The following is an 18,362-nucleotide window of genomic DNA, read 5'->3' as shown; positions in this document are numbered from 1 at the left end:
TGTTCAGGTAGGCCAGTCAAGCACACATTCTGTACCATACAAAATGCGGCCTTGCATTGTCTTGCTAAAATAATTATGGGCTTTCCTGGAAAAGATGTTGCATATGTTTTTCTAAAATCTCAATATACACCTCCATGTCTTAAACCTTCACACATATGCAAATTACCCATGATGAATGTAGCACCTTCCTGCATGGTCCTTTGCATCTTTGGTACAAAAAAACTTGACATCATTTGTGTATACTGCTTTTGTACCAGATAATGAAATCACATTATTATTTACCTCATTACTAGCTTTAATTTGTCCCCATCCCTACTCTACTTTACCCTCTGGAGGCAAAGATTGGCTCATACAATTGTTTACTCCTTAATTAGTTTTTGTTTTCACCCATTTTATGATGCCCAACAGAATCTTCAGTCTTATATGTCATGAAAGTATCTGGTCTTGCTGTCCTAATAAAATCTCTCAGTGTGCTGCATTTGGTCCCTTGGCCAAGCTTTGGACAAGATATAAAAAGGCATGCTCCTACAAGCCGTGTCTCATGACACTTTTTGAGCCTTGTCAGACATTTTAATGGTACCAAGAGAGATTTCAGTTGCTGCCTGGTAAACAGCTGCAGCCACTATTGCTAGTCTTACAAAATCAACAGCTGTCGCACCACAGTTTTAACTGGCCTTTACTTGTGTATTGTCTTGATGTAGTTCAGTACAGTTGTATTTACTGTAACTTGAAACTGTAAGAACAATGTACAGTGCACATTCAGAGATGCCAATTTGTATTTTTTTTATTTGCATTTTATCAAAAGCTTTTATACAAATGTACAAAATGCACATCTTTTACTAGTAAGAGTGAACGCTGCTATAAAAATACCCTGATTTACATGACGATACATATGTGGCTCAAAAGTCAGAGGTTTTCTGTTGGAGAAAGGGTATTGAGGATGGAGCTGGCTGGCAGGGGGAGGCAAGAAATGCCAAAAAAAAAAAAAGGTTAATGGATGCGGTGAGGGAGGACATGCAGGTGGTTGGGGTGACAGAGAATATTGAGCTGGCACTTTTGACCACCATCACTGAGTTTTTTTCTCAATTTAGTTGTATCCAGTTACCCAGCTGTTTCTTCTGATTGAGAAGGGCCATACCAAACACATGCCTCCTCCAACAAGTAAGCAGTTTTGCCAAATGCTTTTTTTGCCAGCACAATGTGAGTTCAGTGTACAGAGAGTTACGCACTGAGGTCCATTATTCACCCTCTCTGTGCTGGCCAGCCATCAGAGGCCACAACTGTAGCAGCAACGAGGAATCATTTGGCTCACTCACCCTGAGACATAGCCTATCGTGTGTGTAGGCACAGTGGTGGGCTATCTTGTTTTACTTCTGAGGCACTTGAGTGCCCATTGGGATTTTTTTTTAAATGACAGACAAAAAAGAGTACACATACACTAAATGGCCAAATGTGTGTAAACCCACCTTTTAACTAGTAAATCTCCCAATTTACCGCACCAATTGCAAATTAATAAAACAGACAGCCATTCAGTCCTCATAGATAAACACACTGTTTAAACTAATAGGGTCAGTAAGACTGCGGCAGGGCAGTGGTTAAGCTACTGGACTAGTTATCAGAAGGTTACTAGTTTAATCCCACCACCACCAGGTAGGCACTGTTGGGCTCCTGAGCTGCTGCCTGGGGCAGCAGGATTAAGCTGCTGAGTGCCACCAAGGAGTAACAACAGTCCAGAAGTGATAAAATAGACTGCAGACTTAAAGGGAGTATTGCAGAGTGCTAAAGAATGCAATGCATAATACTTGATTGTTGCAAAGCTATCAGGTTTTTAACTGACTCTGAAAGCAACATAACAGAAGCCTTAAATCACCATGTACAATGGCAGGTGTTGACTATATTAATGCCTTTGGTTTTGGAATAACATGCACACATAGACTTGGTGTTTGAATGTCCACATATTTAGCTCATGTGCTGTACATTTTTTGTTTTCCGCCTTGAAACCTGATGACGTATTTGCTATTTCTTCTGTAATGGTGGAAAAAATGGAGCATAAAAAGATCTTTCCTTTTATTCACCTATCACAGATTCATTACGTAATAAGTCACATAGGCCTGGCATCTGAACTGCTGGACTATGCAACATCTGCACAGCACTTAGAAGACATGCTGAGGCATCCATTCCCATAAGACCCACTTTGCCACAAAGGTCCTGGGAAAGTTTTTTTTGCAAAACCAGTAGCTATCATTCAAAAAGCAAAGATCAGCACTTTCACAGACAATGTAGAGTGATCCATTAGAGTTAGTTTTAGTTATTAGTTTTAGAGGTTGTTTAAAGTTAGGCCTGATTCTGTTTTACAACTTCAAGTGCTATATTGTACATTAATATTACATTAGTTCATAAATGTACTTGACTTTGTAGAAAATCTTGTAAAGGGCAATGTGGCAAGCAATATGCAGATGAACATTTACCAGACTTTGTGCTTGCCAGAGTTGTTTGCATGCTGTTCAGCAGACTTAAAGCACCATTCAGTTTTTAATTTCTACTTTTTTAAAGTTAATTTTAAGATGTTTATATCTGATCATTTTCTGTGATTAAGTGAAGATTGAATGATAAAAAAATCCATTCAAAATCAAATCCACATCACAACGCCAAAGAATAAGCAGCTTTACCAAGTCCTTTGTTTTACAGACACCACAAATGAGCTCAGTCAGCCGGTGTTGCAAAAACAGTTATAATGTGGTAAACATGAAGTAGTACATCAGGCAGCAGAGAATTAATCCCATAGGACAAGAATGAAAAATCACAAAAAAAAAGACTGACAAATTAAGTAATTAGCCTAAACTTGCCATTCCTGATAGATCCTCCAAAAAAGAGCTTAGAATTTGAAATATTTAACTGGTTTTGAATGATTTAACCAGTGATTTTAAATGTAATGTAGAAGTGTGTCAACCGATCCTTATTTATAGTTGCAAATATTCCACCCACTCTCACCTTAGAAGGTATAACGATGATGTGTATAGAATTGATTAGATGTCTCAGTTAACAGTGAAAGTTATTTACTTTTTACTATTTAATTTTAAGAAAATAAGTTGACAATTTTGAGTTTGAATGAAAAACATCTAGTTGTAAAGCTCTCAGCCTCAGAATTTGGTGGAACATCCTCTTACCTCTAATAGCGATATCAGTAAGTGTTAACCAGCTTCTGACACATCTCTTGTGGAATCTTTACTCATTGTTCAGGTGCAAAAGATTCCAGCTCATTGGGGTTTGATGGCTTTTGTGCTGCAGCTGCTTTCTTTTAATCCCACCAAAGATTTTATATTAACAAATTCTGGAGACACTTTAGGATATTCCAGGACTGATTCCTTACTAAGCCTTGGTTGATTTGGAAGTGTCATTTGGGTCATTGTTTTCACAACAGAAATTATAACATTCTTCCTTAAAATAGATTTGGTATTTCTGTGGACTCATGATACCAGACACACAATAAAGTTTACCAGTTCTTGCAGCAAAAAACTATTTTATTTCACTAATTACCTCCAAAAATCCTGAACCTGCTTCCTTAAAGAAATGCTCAGTTATTAGATTGTAATGTGAATGATTTATCAGATAACATTTTGTTGATGTCATATTTAAATTTGGCTCCAAAAGTGTGCTGCTGTTTTTAAAATACAGTACATTTCCACTTTTTTGAAAGAAACGATCAGACTAAAAGTAACATTTCTTAAGTGTGCTGTACTTTTATTGATTGGAGCCATTCTTGCACCCAGTAATTCCAGGTGGCGCCAGACCTGTAGTAGGTCTTTTCATTATTCGTGGCTGTATTCTTTATCAGTGGTAGCCTAATGGATGGAGCTTTGAGCTATCAACTGAAAGGTTGAGAGTTTAAATCCCAACCACTGTTGGGCCCTTGAGCAAGGCCCTTAAACCTTTTTGCTACAGGGGTGCCGTACAATGGCTGACCCTGCTCTCTGACCCCAGCTTTCAAACAAGCTGGGGTATGCGAAGAAAGAATTTCATTGTACTGTATATATGTATATTAAAGCAATAAGCTTATTGCTTTTATAAAACAGAGGTCAACATAAAATATAATAAAATACAACAATGCTCAATTTATAAATGTTTTTATTTACAAAAACACTTACAAAAAGCATTCTTCCGCGAAATCAGGTAGTCAGTTAACAGTGTTGCTAGGCAACATAAGGGCGAACATAACATTGGCAATAAGAATTCCTCCACAAACAATATTACACTATTTCTAGGACTAATGATTAGGATTACTGTTTATATTAATCTGGACATTTCCATGTATAGTACATGACTGAAAATAGAGTTCTACCAAGTTTGTACTTTTTCTTTTCAGTGGCGTATTAATATGGAATGATGTGAGGTGGTCATAGGTGTGCGTATATCAGGGATTATACAACAGTTAGTTCCGACCTTACAATCTGATTGGTTGAGAAGCGTTCTAAACGTGCTGATATTCGTGATAACAGCACGGTCTTTTCACACCACAACTGTATTACTCCGCTGACGAGTTGCCATTAACGACAAGCTTCATGCACACAAACGCGCACGCAGGCGACACAGCCTTTATTCCCGATCGCGTTTTAAATCCGTTATCTGATATACAATCTAGCGCACTGTGTAGGGAACATAACCAATTGTCTAATTCACTATCTAGTGCACTATGTAGGGAACATAAATCCGCGATCTGATACACAATCTAGTGCACTATGTAGGGAACATAAATCCGTGATCTGATACACAATCTAGTGCACTATGTAGGGAACATAAATCCGTGATCTGATACACAATCTAGTGCACTATGTAGGGAATGTAGTATTAAACTTTATATTCGTTGTGGAACTACTTTTTGGCGGAAGGCATTGTCAATATTAAAGCAAATTTAATATGAAATTCAGGGCTTCTTTGATTTATTTTCTTTCTTTATTTTGTAAAAACTGTTGTATAAAAGCAATAGAACACTTGAGGTCGTGTGTTATCGCCAATAACATCACGGCTATGATCTGGTCGCAGGCACGAGCCGAAGGCTCTTAAAAAATTAAGATTTTCTATTGCTTAATTTTACAACGGCTTCGAACGTGGCTCAGCCAATCAAATTTTAGGACCGGAACTATCCGTTTTATAAGACAAATTATGGCATTCTATATGTGGTAACTACTGTTACAATATAATACATGACCTTGGAAGGCAAAGTCAGTGATGGTTAAATGAATGATTGAATGATTTAAAAATATTGTGATCTGTCAGCTGTGTGATCTGTTTAGTACGCTTTCAATGGTCAAATCATGGCAGATGCTTAAAGATACCGCACACACACGTTCTCCCTCACAGTGTGAGTAGTGATGGGAGGAGTGACGAGCGCAGGAGAACCCCTGACAGGCTCTTCCCTGATTATAATGTAATGGTGGTTATACATAGGCGGCCAACAGGAGGCGCACTCTTTCACATGAGAGGAATCCGCCCGGAGCACATCATCCTACACAGACAGACGAGAGCGAGAGAGGGGGTGAGAGAGAGAGAGAGAGAGAGAGAGCAGAGGCTGGATGTGGCTAATTGGGTGTCCAACAGGACTAGAGCACCAAAAGTCTGGGGAAGGATTAAAGATCGGTGTGAGAGGCCGCATGCTGCAGCTGCTTCTCACTGCTCTTTGTTTGCTGTAACGGGGAATTAAAGACAACAGATCCCGGACAGGACGGATGTACCCACGGTCGCTCGCACTGAACTCGGATAGTGAGAAGTGAAGACGCGGTTTTGGCGTTTTGTTGCCAGGTTTTGGAGGCAGAGCGGGGGTGCGAGTAAGAAATCTGCGGTGCTGCTGCTGTAGGAGTGTCGGGGCGGAATGAAGCTACTGGGCTGTGTGTCTCCTGCACTGCTGCTGCTACTGCTGCTGGCGCACTCGGTGTCGGTAAGCTGAGACCGCATGCTCTATTGTTACCTGCACACAAACGTGGATGGAGCTTGCTTTCAGCACCTGTGTGTGAGGATAACTTAATGACAGTCAGAAGTGCACTGTGTGTGTGTGTGTGTGTGTGTTTATTGGAATCATAAATTGGGGAGCTTGTGTATGATATGGTTTAATATTTGCATACATCGGTTGACTGCAGTTCGTGTTTGATGAATAATAATCCCCTTATTGATCAGTGAGTGGCTGGTGGGCATTGTAGGTCAGGGACACCCATCTGGCTCACGCACCCCCTCCCTGTGTCTTTCCAGGCTCCTGATGCGTAGTAGCCCCTCACCACTCGCCGCCTGTGTGTGTGCGCGCGCGCGCGTGTAGGCGTGATTGCGCATGTAGGCCATAATTAACGCATCACATCCAATTACGTGCCTTCCGCCTTCATTTGTGCGCGCAAGCTCCTGGCGCGACTGTAGCATAATAACGCGTTGATAATCCAGGGTGGGGTAGATGGTGTAGCATGGGGTAACAAGGGTAGGTTAGATTGGAGGGGGTGTAGCGGAACGGCTGGCTGCGGGCTAGCGCCAGGGAGGATGACGTCATTGGGGACTTGCAGAAGCCGAGGGGTATGACCACAGGCTGCGTCTCAAAACGCACACTACCGCACTAAATAGTAGGCTACACCACCTGTGGTTTTTTAAAACACTACTCTTATCTGTTTCTCAAAATACTATGCGGCGTTTGTGGTAGAAATGTAGCCGAAGATGATGAGGGAAGCACTGGGAGTACCTTCCTGCAACCATGGCTAATAATATTAAGCATTTCATAGACAGTTGTAGCCTAGCAGTTAAGGTACTGGACTAGTAATCAAAAGGTCGCTGGTTCAAGCCCCACCACTGCTGCAGGTTGCCACTGTTGGGCCCTTGAGCAAGGCTCTTAACCCTCAATTGCTTAGACAATATACTAACACAGTACTGTAAGTCGCTTTGGATAAAAGTGTCTGCTAAATGTTAAAAATGAAAATTTCTGAAAGGATTGCTTCGGGTCATTTTAACATTGAAGGACATCTTTCTGTCTTTTTATCGGAATTAGTAAAATATAAGGTGGGGCTCTTTTGACAGCTTACATTGGCACTTGGCTAGTTGTTTTTTTTTATCATAATCGCAATATTATAAAGTGTAGCATGATGCCTCTATAAAACGCTGAAACTCCTTCCTGTGTTTTAAAATGATTCATTCATCCATCCATCTATTTATTTTGACTTACTGCTTTATCCTGATTAAAGTTGCAGTGGGTCTGGCACCACCTGGAAACACTGGGTGTGTGGCTGTGGCATACTCTAGACAGGGTACCAGTTCATCGCAGAACACCATTCACTCACACCTAGGATAAATTTAGTGTAGCCAGTTTACCTTTCACATATTTTGGGAGGGGGGGGGGGTTAAACTGGAATAGATGAAGAGGGTGGGAACTCCTACCTTGTGCCTCAGATAAAAAAATGAAAATATATCAAAAACACATAAACCTTTTTAAAGTAGGTTTACCAAACATATTTTTGTTCTGTGATTATTTTTGTTAACTCACTTGCTGTGCAGCACCAACTACCAGCTTCGTTTTCTTAATTTTTATTTCTTAATTAAAGAAAGATTTAATTAAAGAAGTAAATTTAATTTAATTAAAGAAAGAAAGATTTTATTTCTTAATTTAAAATGCTACACATGAATGTTATTTATAAAAAAAAACCCTGCATGATAAAATGCTTCATAAATAATTGGATTGACACCCTGTCCAATCTGCCTTGCATCAAGTGCTTTCAGGTCGGTTTTGAACCCACTGTGCGCATGTTTAGCATAAAGAGGTTATGGAAGAGTGGCCGCTCAGGTGGCGCAGCGGTAAAAACACACGCTGAAACCAGAGCTGGGATCTCGAATACATCGTATAGAATCTCAGTTCTGCTTGCCGGCTAAGGCTGAGCGGCCACATGAACAACGATTGGCCTGTTGTTCAGATATGGGCGGGACCAAGCCGGATGGGGTCTCTCTCTCTCATGACTGGCGCAATTACGACCTCTGCTGGCTGATTGGTGGAGAGGAAGCATGAAGCAATCGGGCAATTGGATGCGCTAAAAAGGGAAGAAAATGCATAAAGAAAAAAAAAAGATCTATATATATATATACACCATATGATTAAAAGTGGATGGACTCCTGATCGTAGGCTAGTTACACATCCCATTCCAAAACCATAAGCATTCATGTGGTGTTGACACAGACCCTTATTCCCTCGTGGCCAAAACTGTTTTGAGAAAGGTTATTGAGATTGTGTTTTCAGGAATGTGTGCCCATAGTCAAAAGAACATTTGTGATTTTGAATGTGAAGTATATCCAAGAGATGTTTATAGGGATTGAAGTCAGGGCTTGGTTCAGTCCACTGCAGTTCCTCTGCTCAACTTGTCAAACCACTTGTTCATGGTGTTGCTTTGTGCTTATGCACAATTATACCGGAACAGGAAAGGGTCCTTCTCAAATTGTTTGTTACAAATTGGAAAGATAATATACAGTGTATCACAAAAGTGAGTACACCCCTCACATTTCTGCAGATATTTAAGTATATCTTTTCATGGGACAACACTGACAAAATGACACTTTGACACAATGAAAAGTAGTCTGTGTGCAGCTTATATAACAGTGTAAATTTATTCTTCCCTCAAAATAACTCAATATACAGCCATTAATGTCTAAACCACCGGCAACAAAAGTGAGTACACCCCTTAGTGAAAGTTCATGAAGTGTCAATATTTTGTGTGGCCACCATTATTTCCCAGAACTGCCTTAACTCTCCTGGGCATGGAGTTTACCAGAGCTTCACAGGTTGCCACTGGAATGCTTTTCCACTCCTCCATGACGACATCACGGAGCTGGCGGATATTCGAGACTTTGCGCTCCTCCACCTTCCGCTTGAGGATGCCCCAAAGATGTTCTATTGGGTTTAGGTCTGGAGACATGCTTGGCCAGTCCATCACCTTTACCCTCAGCCTCTTCAATAAAGCAGTGGTCGTCTTAGAGGTGTGTTTGGGGTCATTATCATGCTGGAACACTGCCCTGCGACCCAGTTTCCGGAGGGAGGGGATCATGCTCTGCTTCAGTATTTCACAGTACATATTGGAGTTCATGTGTCCCTCAATGAAATGTAACTCCCCAACACCTGCTGCACTCATGCAGCCCCAGACCATGGCATTCCCACCACCATGCTTGACTGTAGGCATGACACACTTATCTTTGTACTCCTCACCTGATTGCCGCCACACATGCTTGAGACCATCTGAACCAAACAAATTAATCTTGATCTCATCAGACCATAGGACATGGTTCCAGTAATCCATGTCCTTTGTTGACATGTCTTCAGCAAACTGTTTGTGGGCTTTCTTGTGTAGAGACTTCAGAAGAGGCTTCCTTCTGGGGTGACAGCCATGCAGACCAATTTGATGTAGTGTGCGGCGTATGGTCTGAGCACTGACAGGCTGACCCCCCACCTTTTCAATCTCTGCAGCAATGCTGACAGCACTCCTGCGCCTATCTTTCAAAGACAGCAGTTTGTCAGGATGTGACGCTGAGCACGTGCACTCAGCTTCTTTGGACGACCAACGGTCTGTTCTGAGTGGACCCTGCTCTTTTAAAACGCTGGATGATCTTGGCCACTGTGCTGCAGCTCAGTTTCAGGGTGTTGGCAATCTTCTTGTAGCCTTGGCCATCTTCATGTAGTGCAACAATTCGTCTTTTAAGATCCTCAGAGAGTTCTTTGCCATGAGGTGCCATGTTGGAATTTTCAGTGACCAGTATGAGAGAGTGTGAGAGCTGTACTACTAAATTGAACACACCTGCTCCCTATGCACACCTGAGACCTAGTAACACTAACAAATCACATGACATTTTGGAGGGAAAATGACAAGCAGTGCTCAATTTGGACATTTAGGGGTGTAGTCTCTTAGGGGTGTACTCACTTTTGTTGCCGGTGGTTTAGACATTAATGGCTGTATATTGAGTTATTTTGAGGGAAGAATAAATTTACACTGTTATATAAGCTGCACACAGACTACTTTTCATTGTGTCAAAGTGTCATTTTGTCAGTGTTGTCCCATGAAAAGATATACTTAAATATCTGCAGAAATGTGAGGGGTGTACTCACTTTTGTGATACACTGTATGTATAGTGCTTTGAAAAATATTAGCTTCTCACCAGATTTCCTGTGTTTTTGCGAATTTGTCACATTAATGTTTTAAATCCTCCAACTAATTTTAATAAAACAACAACATGAGGAACCACAAAATGCATCTTTAAATGATAAGTTCATTTACTGAAGATAGTGGTTCATTTAAAACCTGTACCCCACAGAAATGAAATGTTTGTGATGAGTCTTTTATATCGTGGCAGAATTTTGGCGCATACTCTTATGCAGAATTCTTTTCTTGGCTACACTGGAGAGTTTTTGAGTATGTACTGCCAGTTTAAGGTCTTGCCACAGGACCTCAATAGGACTCAAGTCAGGAATTTGACTCGGCCTCTCCAAAACCTTTGTTTCCTTTGAGCTATTCAGACGTGGCTTGTGTGCTTCAGATCATTGTCCTGCTGAATAACCCAGCTTGAGCTTTAGGTCACAAACATACCCATCACACACATTCTCCTTCAGGATTTTGAGATAAAGAGCAGAAATAAAAGGTTCCATTAATTATGACAAAGTGTCCAAGCGAAACAGCCCTAGACCTTCACACTAGTGCTATCATGCTTGACTGCTGGTATGAGGTACTTACTGGAAAATATGGTGTTAGTTTTATGTTTGATGCAACATAACCCATGTCTTTCAAAAAATCCACTTTTGACTTGTTAGTCCAAAGAAGTCTTGAGGTCATCATTGTTAATGCAAGATGAGCCTTTGTGTTCTTTTTAGTCAGTAGTGGTTTGCATCTTGCAGTTCTACCATGGATTTCATTTTTGCCCAATGTTATCTGTAACATATAAGTGTGACAAATATGCAAAAACATAAATGTGACAAATACTTTTTCACAGCACTGTAACTAATTTATGTATCTGTTAGCAATAGGTGTGATGGAAATATCTGAACTCAGTAATAAGCCACATATCCACATGCTTTTGACCACATATTTTCCAGATATTCTGTTCTATAGAAAATCATTACCAATCTCACAGCAACCCTGACCAGAATAAAATGGCTAATGGAAATTAATAAGCATTTTTCACATCACATGTAATTACAGCAATTTCTTTAGATTTTGTTGAATTTTTAGGATGTTTTATTTTAGTTTATATTCCTTTACTTAAACACTTTTTAAACATGATCTCGACTTGATCTTTTCAGCTATAACAGATTTTCTTTCTTTCTTTCTTTCTTTCTTTCTTTCTTTCTTTCTTTCTTTCTTTCTTTCTTTCTTTCTTTCTTTCTTTCTTTCTTTCTTTCTTTCTTTCTGTCTGTCTGTCTGTCTGTCTGTCTGTCTGTCTGTCTGTCTGTCTAACTGAAATCCACTTTTGCCATTTAAACTGGGTCTGAAAAGGCCACTGTTGTCCTGTCCATAATAAAGTTGTTTACTTGCCAGATGTTGAGGCCTCTTCAAAGGAAGCTGAATAACAATCAGTTCAGTAGCGTCATATCCTATATTATCCAGCCTGCCAAAACCAAAGTTTAATTTAGATCAAACTGAATACACATACATCCCCTCCTCTCTTGTACTGAGTGAATGTGTTTTTCTGCTGAGGAGCATTGGTGGTCAGTACTGAATCATTGTTTTGTACTGCAGACGACAAAGACAAGCATAGAGAGAAAGAAGGAGGAGAAAGAAATGGAAAAAGGAATTTATACAGCTGTTTGACACAGATTTGTATTTCATAACTGCACAAAGCTTCATTGAATTAAAAAGGAGACAATATCCTTGATTTGAAGCACCGGTATACAAGGTCCTGACAAAAACAGGAGCTGTTTAAAAAGTGCTCACTGGTACAGTGCTGCTTCTAGTAAAGAAAAAATGTTAAAATGAACACTTCTCAAATAGAGCTGCACCCCTGGTTTTATCTTGTTATATTTTGTTGATTTTAGCAAAAGCTTCGGACACCTTTCTATTTGTAAAGTCTCAAAACTTTACAAAGCTTTTTAGACCATTATTATTTGTTAGGACCACATTGCTCATCTGCTAAATGAATTCCGTGTTACCATTTTGGCCTACAGAGGGGGCACAAAAGCGCAGATGATGGATGTGTCGGTTTCTCTTGATTACAGTTGGACGTTCTTCCATACATCATGGTTTCTCCCTCTTAGTTTTGCCAACTACTTTGTTGGCACTTTTTGTTGGCGCATTTCTCTAAAGCTGTGATACTTGGTCTTCCACTGGTGTGATGCCAGCATTCTTTAGTTTTCTGGGAACTCACCCCGGTGTCGCAGAGTTTGAGCCTCATAATGGAACCGCCCTGGGAGAGCATAATGTTTCTTTTCTGAAGAGGATCCAACTAGTAAACACACATTAGACAGAAGGCGTGCCAGTTGGTGGGGTAGGGGTTCTGCTCATGAATGGCCAAACCAGATTCTGAAAGTTCATAAATAATACTTATTTGACAATCTATACATTGCCTTGTTTATGCTGTAAACACTTTTATATATTTATTTTCATTTCTAAAGCATTTTTTGCAGAAAGTGGGCTCAACTATTGTGAGGATGCCAGTATTAGATTAGTATCAGATTTGGAATATAAATGGAAAAGTAGAGCTGGATATCAGTGTACTAATTAGTACATGAAAGAGGTTAATTAATGGAATATGTAGATTCTTTGAAAGAATTGGTATGTTCTAAGAAAGTGTGTCATTTTTGTTCACAATATTGATAGTATTATATTACATTAAAGAATTATATTTATTCTGATTCGCTCAGATAAAATTCTTTTCTATATTATTAGATCATGTAGAGTGGATCCTGCCTTGATTAATTTCCCAGATTAGCTCATGTTTTTCTGTTATATTAAGGAAGCATTGTATTGTGTTTACTTGACACACTTAGTTTTAGCAGATGGTGTTGAAGCCAAAAAGAAATATCACAATACCCTTATCGAATGGCACTGGCAAATACTGGATCATTTAGAGGTGTCAGGTGGGCTGATGCACCTCATAGCTCTGTGGTGTCCCCACAAAGTAAATGAGCTGCTTCACACTTACCTCCCTCTGTGTATCCTCCCTATCCCTCCACTAAGCCAGGCCTGAGGGGGATATGCCTTTGTTATTTGAACATAGTCATGAGATCAGTACAATAAAATCATTTTTATACGATACGTAGCCCAGAGCAATAACCACTGCATTACCACTGTCCACACTAATAAATAAGTAGTGCAGTATTATGATTAATTTTGGGAGAGGCTTATTTTTTCCATCACATGAAGAATTGTCTCTGTAAGAAGAAATTATATATAAAAATATTTCATGCATTTCACACATGCACATTTACAGTGTTGACAATATGTACAAAAGCGTGTTGAGTAAACGGACAGGGTAAGTTACCCGGTTATCCTAGTACAAATGCCAGGTAAAAACAGCGTTGGTTTATGGTTTATTTAACAGTTTTTTTAACGTAGTCCTCAAACGTAAAATATTACAGTCCTGCAAAAAATACATCTGATTAAATTATTTAGTTTAGCAGGTGTATACAATTGCAACTGTAACCCTTTGACCATATGGCATGCCAGTGTATATATATATATACAGTGTATCACGAAAGTGAGTACACCCCTCACATTTCTGCAAATATTTCATTATATCTTTTCATGGGACAACACTATAGACATGAAACTTGGATATAACTTAGAGTAGTCAGTGTACAACTTGTATAGCAGTGTAGATTTACTGTCTTCTGAAAATAACTCAACACACAGCCATTAATGTCTAAATAGCTGGCAACATAAGTGAGTACACCCCACAGTGAACATGTCCAAATTGTGCCCAAATGTGTCGTTGTCCCTCCCTGGTGTCATGTGTCAAGGTCCCAGGTGTAAATGGGGAGCAGGGCTGTTAAATTTGGTGTTTTGGGTACAATTCTCTCATACTGGCCACTGGATATTCAACATGGCACCTCATGGCAAAGAACTCTCTGAGGATGTGAGAAATAGAATTGTTGCTCTCCACAAAGATGGCCTGGGCTATAAGAAGATTGCTAACACCCTGAAACTGAGCTACAGCATGGTGGCCAAGGTCATACAGCGGTTTTCCAGGACAGGTTCCACTCGGAACAGGCTTCACCAGGGTCGACCAAAGAAGTTGAGTCCACGTGTTCGGCGTCATATCCAGAGGTTGGCTTTAAAAAATAGACACATGAGTGCTGCCAGCATTGCTGCAGAGGTTGAAGACGTGGGAGGTCAGCCTGTCAGTGCTCAGACCATACACCGCATACTGCATCAACTCGGTCTGCATGGTCGTCATCCCAGAAGGAAGCTGACGCACAAGAAAGCCCGCAAACAGTTTGCTGAAGACAAGCAGTCCAAGAACATGGATTACTGGAATGCCCTGTGGTCTGACGAGACCAAGATAAACTTGTTTGGCTCAGATGGTGTCCAGCATGTGTGGCGGCGCCCTGGTGAGAAGTACCAAGACAACTGTATCTTGCCTACAGTCAAGCATGGTGGTGGTAGCATCATGGTCTTGGGCTGCATGAGTGTTGCTGGCACTGGGGAGCTGCAGTTCATTGAGGGAAACATGAATTCCAACATGTACTGTGACATTCTGAAACAGAGCATGATCCCCTCCCTTCGAAAACTGGGCCTCATGGCAGTTTTCCAACAGGATAACGACCCCAAACACAACCTCCAAGATGACAACTGCCTTGCTGAGGAAGCTGAAGGTAAAGGTGATGGACTAAACCCAATTGAGCACCTGTGGCGCATCCTCAAGTGGAAGGTGGAGGAGTTTAAGGTGTCTAACATCCACCAGCTCCGTGATGTCATCACGGAGGAGTGGAAGAGGATTCCAGTAGCAACCTGTGCAGCTCTGGTGAATTCCATGCCCAGGAGGGTTAAGGCAGTGATAATAATGGTGGTCACACAAAATATTGACACTTTAGGCACAATTTGGACATGTTCACTGTGGGGTGTACTCACTTATGTTGCCAGCTATTTAGACATTAATGGCTGTGTGTTGAGTTATTTTCAGAGGACAGTAAATCTACACTGCTATACAAGCTGTACACTGACTACTCTTAGTTATATCCAAGTTTCATGTCTATAGTGTTGTCCCATGAAAAGATATAATGAAATATTTGCAGAAATGTGAGGGGTGTACTCACTTTCGTGATACACTGTATATATATTGGCATGCCATCTGGTCAAAGGGTTACAGTTGCAACTGGAAATATTTGACTTACCCCCACATAAAAGTTATTATGATGATGTGTATAAAATTGAATAAAAATATACAAGTATAATATTTATCTTACAAGCAGTTTTGATTAGTTCACATCATTTTGAGTTTAAAAGCAAAACATCTAGTTTCCATGACAACTGTCCATGTGCACTAATATTCAAGCCCCAGCCTCAGGACTTGATGGAACAACTTTAAAAGTGATTTTTGTAAGTGCTAATAGAATCTTCATCTATTCTTCTCGTGCAAAACATTCCAGCTTATTGAGTTTTGATGGCTCTTGTGCTGTAACTGCTTTCTTTAAAACCCATCAAAGATTTTCTGTCAGATTTAAATCCTGAGACTGAAAAGGTCACTCCAGGATATTCCAGGACTGATTCCCTAACCAAGCTTTGGTTGACTTGGAAGTGTGTTTGGAATCATTTTCTTTGCGGAAAGTGCAATTATCATCAAGATTCATTTTTACCACGTAAGGCATCACATTCCTCATTCTTTCATAAATCACTGAAGCCAGTTACACAATCCAGATTTCCAGTTCCTGCTGCAGGAAAACATCCCCATTTCACTGACCCACTTCCACGATGATAGTATTCTCCTTTCTTGTGCAAGACGAACGGTTGATATAAGTCACTAAACAGTTCCAGTTTTGATGTGTCACTCCAAAGTACTGTGTCCCAGAAACTTGCAGGCCTATTCAAATTACTTCTTGATCTTACTTTTTGATCAAGAGTGGCCAGCCATAAAGTCCCTAGTTGTTTAGGTATCTTCTTTTAGTTACCACTGACAACTCTGCCGTCTGAGCTCTCATCAGGTCATCCTGTAAGACTTTTGCAGTAACACAGCAACAAAGTCACTGGCAGCTAACTTTTATTAGCACTAGTTTTCCTAATTATAGCAGGCCATGGAGAAAATAAGTGGATTTTTTTGCTGTCAGAGACTTAATTCAAATTCTTAGTGATTTACCAATAAGAAATTGTTTAATACCGTTACCACAGCAGCCCTGGGTAAAGCCGCTTTAGACCCTGTCCATATGAACATGTTTTTAAACTTTCCTCTTGTCACAGCAAAGCATTTTCCATCTACATCTTTTCTTCCCTACACAAAAACTCCACACTGCTGTGAATGCAAGCCTGATTGCTTGTTAATGTCTCTGCCCAATGGTCTACAGATGCAGTAAATGTAAACTTAAACACAATGTTGTTCATCACAAAAATTCAAACCCTGCTGCCTACTGTTTTATGCAAATGCCTTTTTAGTACTTACTCATTTTTCTTATTCAAACAAAGGAAGCAACGTTTATTATATTTACACCCTGGACTATGTTTTTTAAAAGCTTTGTTATTAGTGACATACTGTGTTTATATAAAGTGTTTATATAAAGAGATGTTAAAAACTGTTTTTAAAGATATATTTATGTGGATAGGCCCTTTGTCTTAGTTATACATTTCCAGTTTAAAGTGCTTTGTCAGCTGAAAATAATAAGCATATTTCATATGATTGTTTTTAGTGACATAACCCTAAAAATGTATATCCCACCCCATTATATTTTTGATCAAATCTCTGTATAGTATGAAATATAATCAGAATTGGCCAGTCAAAAGGTTTATGTAAGATAAATCAGTATTCCTGACCTGTCCCTGACCTGACCAGGTCTATTAGCTTTTTTAATTTACCTCATTTTTGCTGATTGCCCCTATTCTAGTACTGCCCACTCTAACTGGGAAACTAAATGAGTGTAACTGGTACTTTGATTGATTGTTTTATTGCTGTATAGCAACTTTAGCTTTAATACACTAAAAGCAGTAATTACTCATTTGATTCTTCAATTAGCAGCCGCTTTTATCTAAAGCAGATTTCAATCTAAATATAATCCAATTACACTGAAAATGGAAAGAGGGAAAGTGAGATGATCTGCTGAGAGAGCCAGTGAGAGAGTGAGATGGAGAAGTGCAGGGTTGCTAGCCCTTTCCCAGGAGACTTTGCTTTCTACCTGCTCACTACCATCACTATGACAACCACAGAGCACAGTCGCAGCCATCTACGATCTCTCTCACTCCTCTTTCTCTCTCATTCTGTTTTTTCCTCCCTCGGTCTCTCTCCTCTCGTTAATTCTAATGCGACTGCGCTCTGATGGGGGAGGGGAAATCCTCGCTGTTTATACCTGGGCGACACAGACAATGGGGGAGGGCTGAAGGGAAGGCAGATGTAACCGATAGTCTGTCTGCGTGGGTGTGTGTTTAAATGTGTACCTGAGTCTCCACAGATAGCAATTTGTTTTAGACGTGGTTCTGTAAATTCTAGCTTGCCATGATGTGTCCCTGAAAAGGCCTTGGCGTACTGTAGTGGTTTTTCTTTGCTGAAAACACTGGGCTCTCATGTGCCCCACATTTAGTTGCATTTGTGTTAATGTTTATGTGTGTGTGTGTTTACTGAGCTAAAATAAGGCTTGAAATTAGAGGGTACAAGTGGAGGGACTAAAAAACCACAATGAATTTAAATGTTACATCTATATGCTGGTTAAATGTAAATACAGTTAGCTAAGCCAGTAGGCCACTCCTTGAGTTTGTGTGTGTGTGTGTGCGTGTGCGCTCACGCATTTGTTTGTTCTGCAGATATACTGAGTCCTGTGGTTGTAGAAAGGTGGGGTTAGTGGTGCATTTCCATGAAGATAAAGTACTGGTTGGTTTAATTGGCTTAACGAGAGGTCAGGGGCATTTCAAGGCACTTGGGATTTTCTAGAGTAGTTAACTTTGGCTGGCAGGGTGGGGCACAACAAGCATTTAGGAAACATTCCAGGCGACACAAGTCCTAAAGGGAAGATTATGGCACTTATGGTTCATGAACTAATGCCTTAATGACAGACAGTTTCCTCAGATCAGATCAGATCAAAAAGCACAATATAAAGAATAAATTACACTGCAACAATAATCTGAAACTGTTAACAATATCATATTTTAAGAAAGTAACATGAATTAGGGTTTTTTTCCCTTGAACAGATTTAATACTTCTTAGAATGCTGTTAATAATGTTCTAAAATATGTATT

General features: G+C 40.0%; 1 protein-coding gene across 1 annotated transcript in view; it reads left to right on the top strand.

The window, feature by feature from the left end:
* The first annotated feature begins 5,571 nt into the window (after window positions 1-5,571).
* Window positions 5,572-18,362, top strand: part of sdc3 (syndecan 3) — a 44,838-nt gene continuing 32,047 nt past the window's right edge. Inside the window, exon 1 of the mRNA XM_063013441.1 lies at window positions 5,572-5,932. Coding sequence (XP_062869511.1) covers window positions 5,867-5,932 — 66 coding nt within the window. The 5' untranslated portion in view covers window positions 5,572-5,866. The remainder of the gene's footprint in view (window positions 5,933-18,362) is intronic.

Source organism: Trichomycterus rosablanca, chromosome 2 (genome assembly GCF_030014385.1).
Source record: "Trichomycterus rosablanca isolate fTriRos1 chromosome 2, fTriRos1.hap1, whole genome shotgun sequence".
Taxonomy (NCBI): Eukaryota; Metazoa; Chordata; class Actinopteri; order Siluriformes; family Trichomycteridae; genus Trichomycterus; species Trichomycterus rosablanca.
The sequence above is the reverse complement of the archived record's forward strand: the minus strand, read 5'-3'. Positions and strand labels throughout refer to the sequence as shown.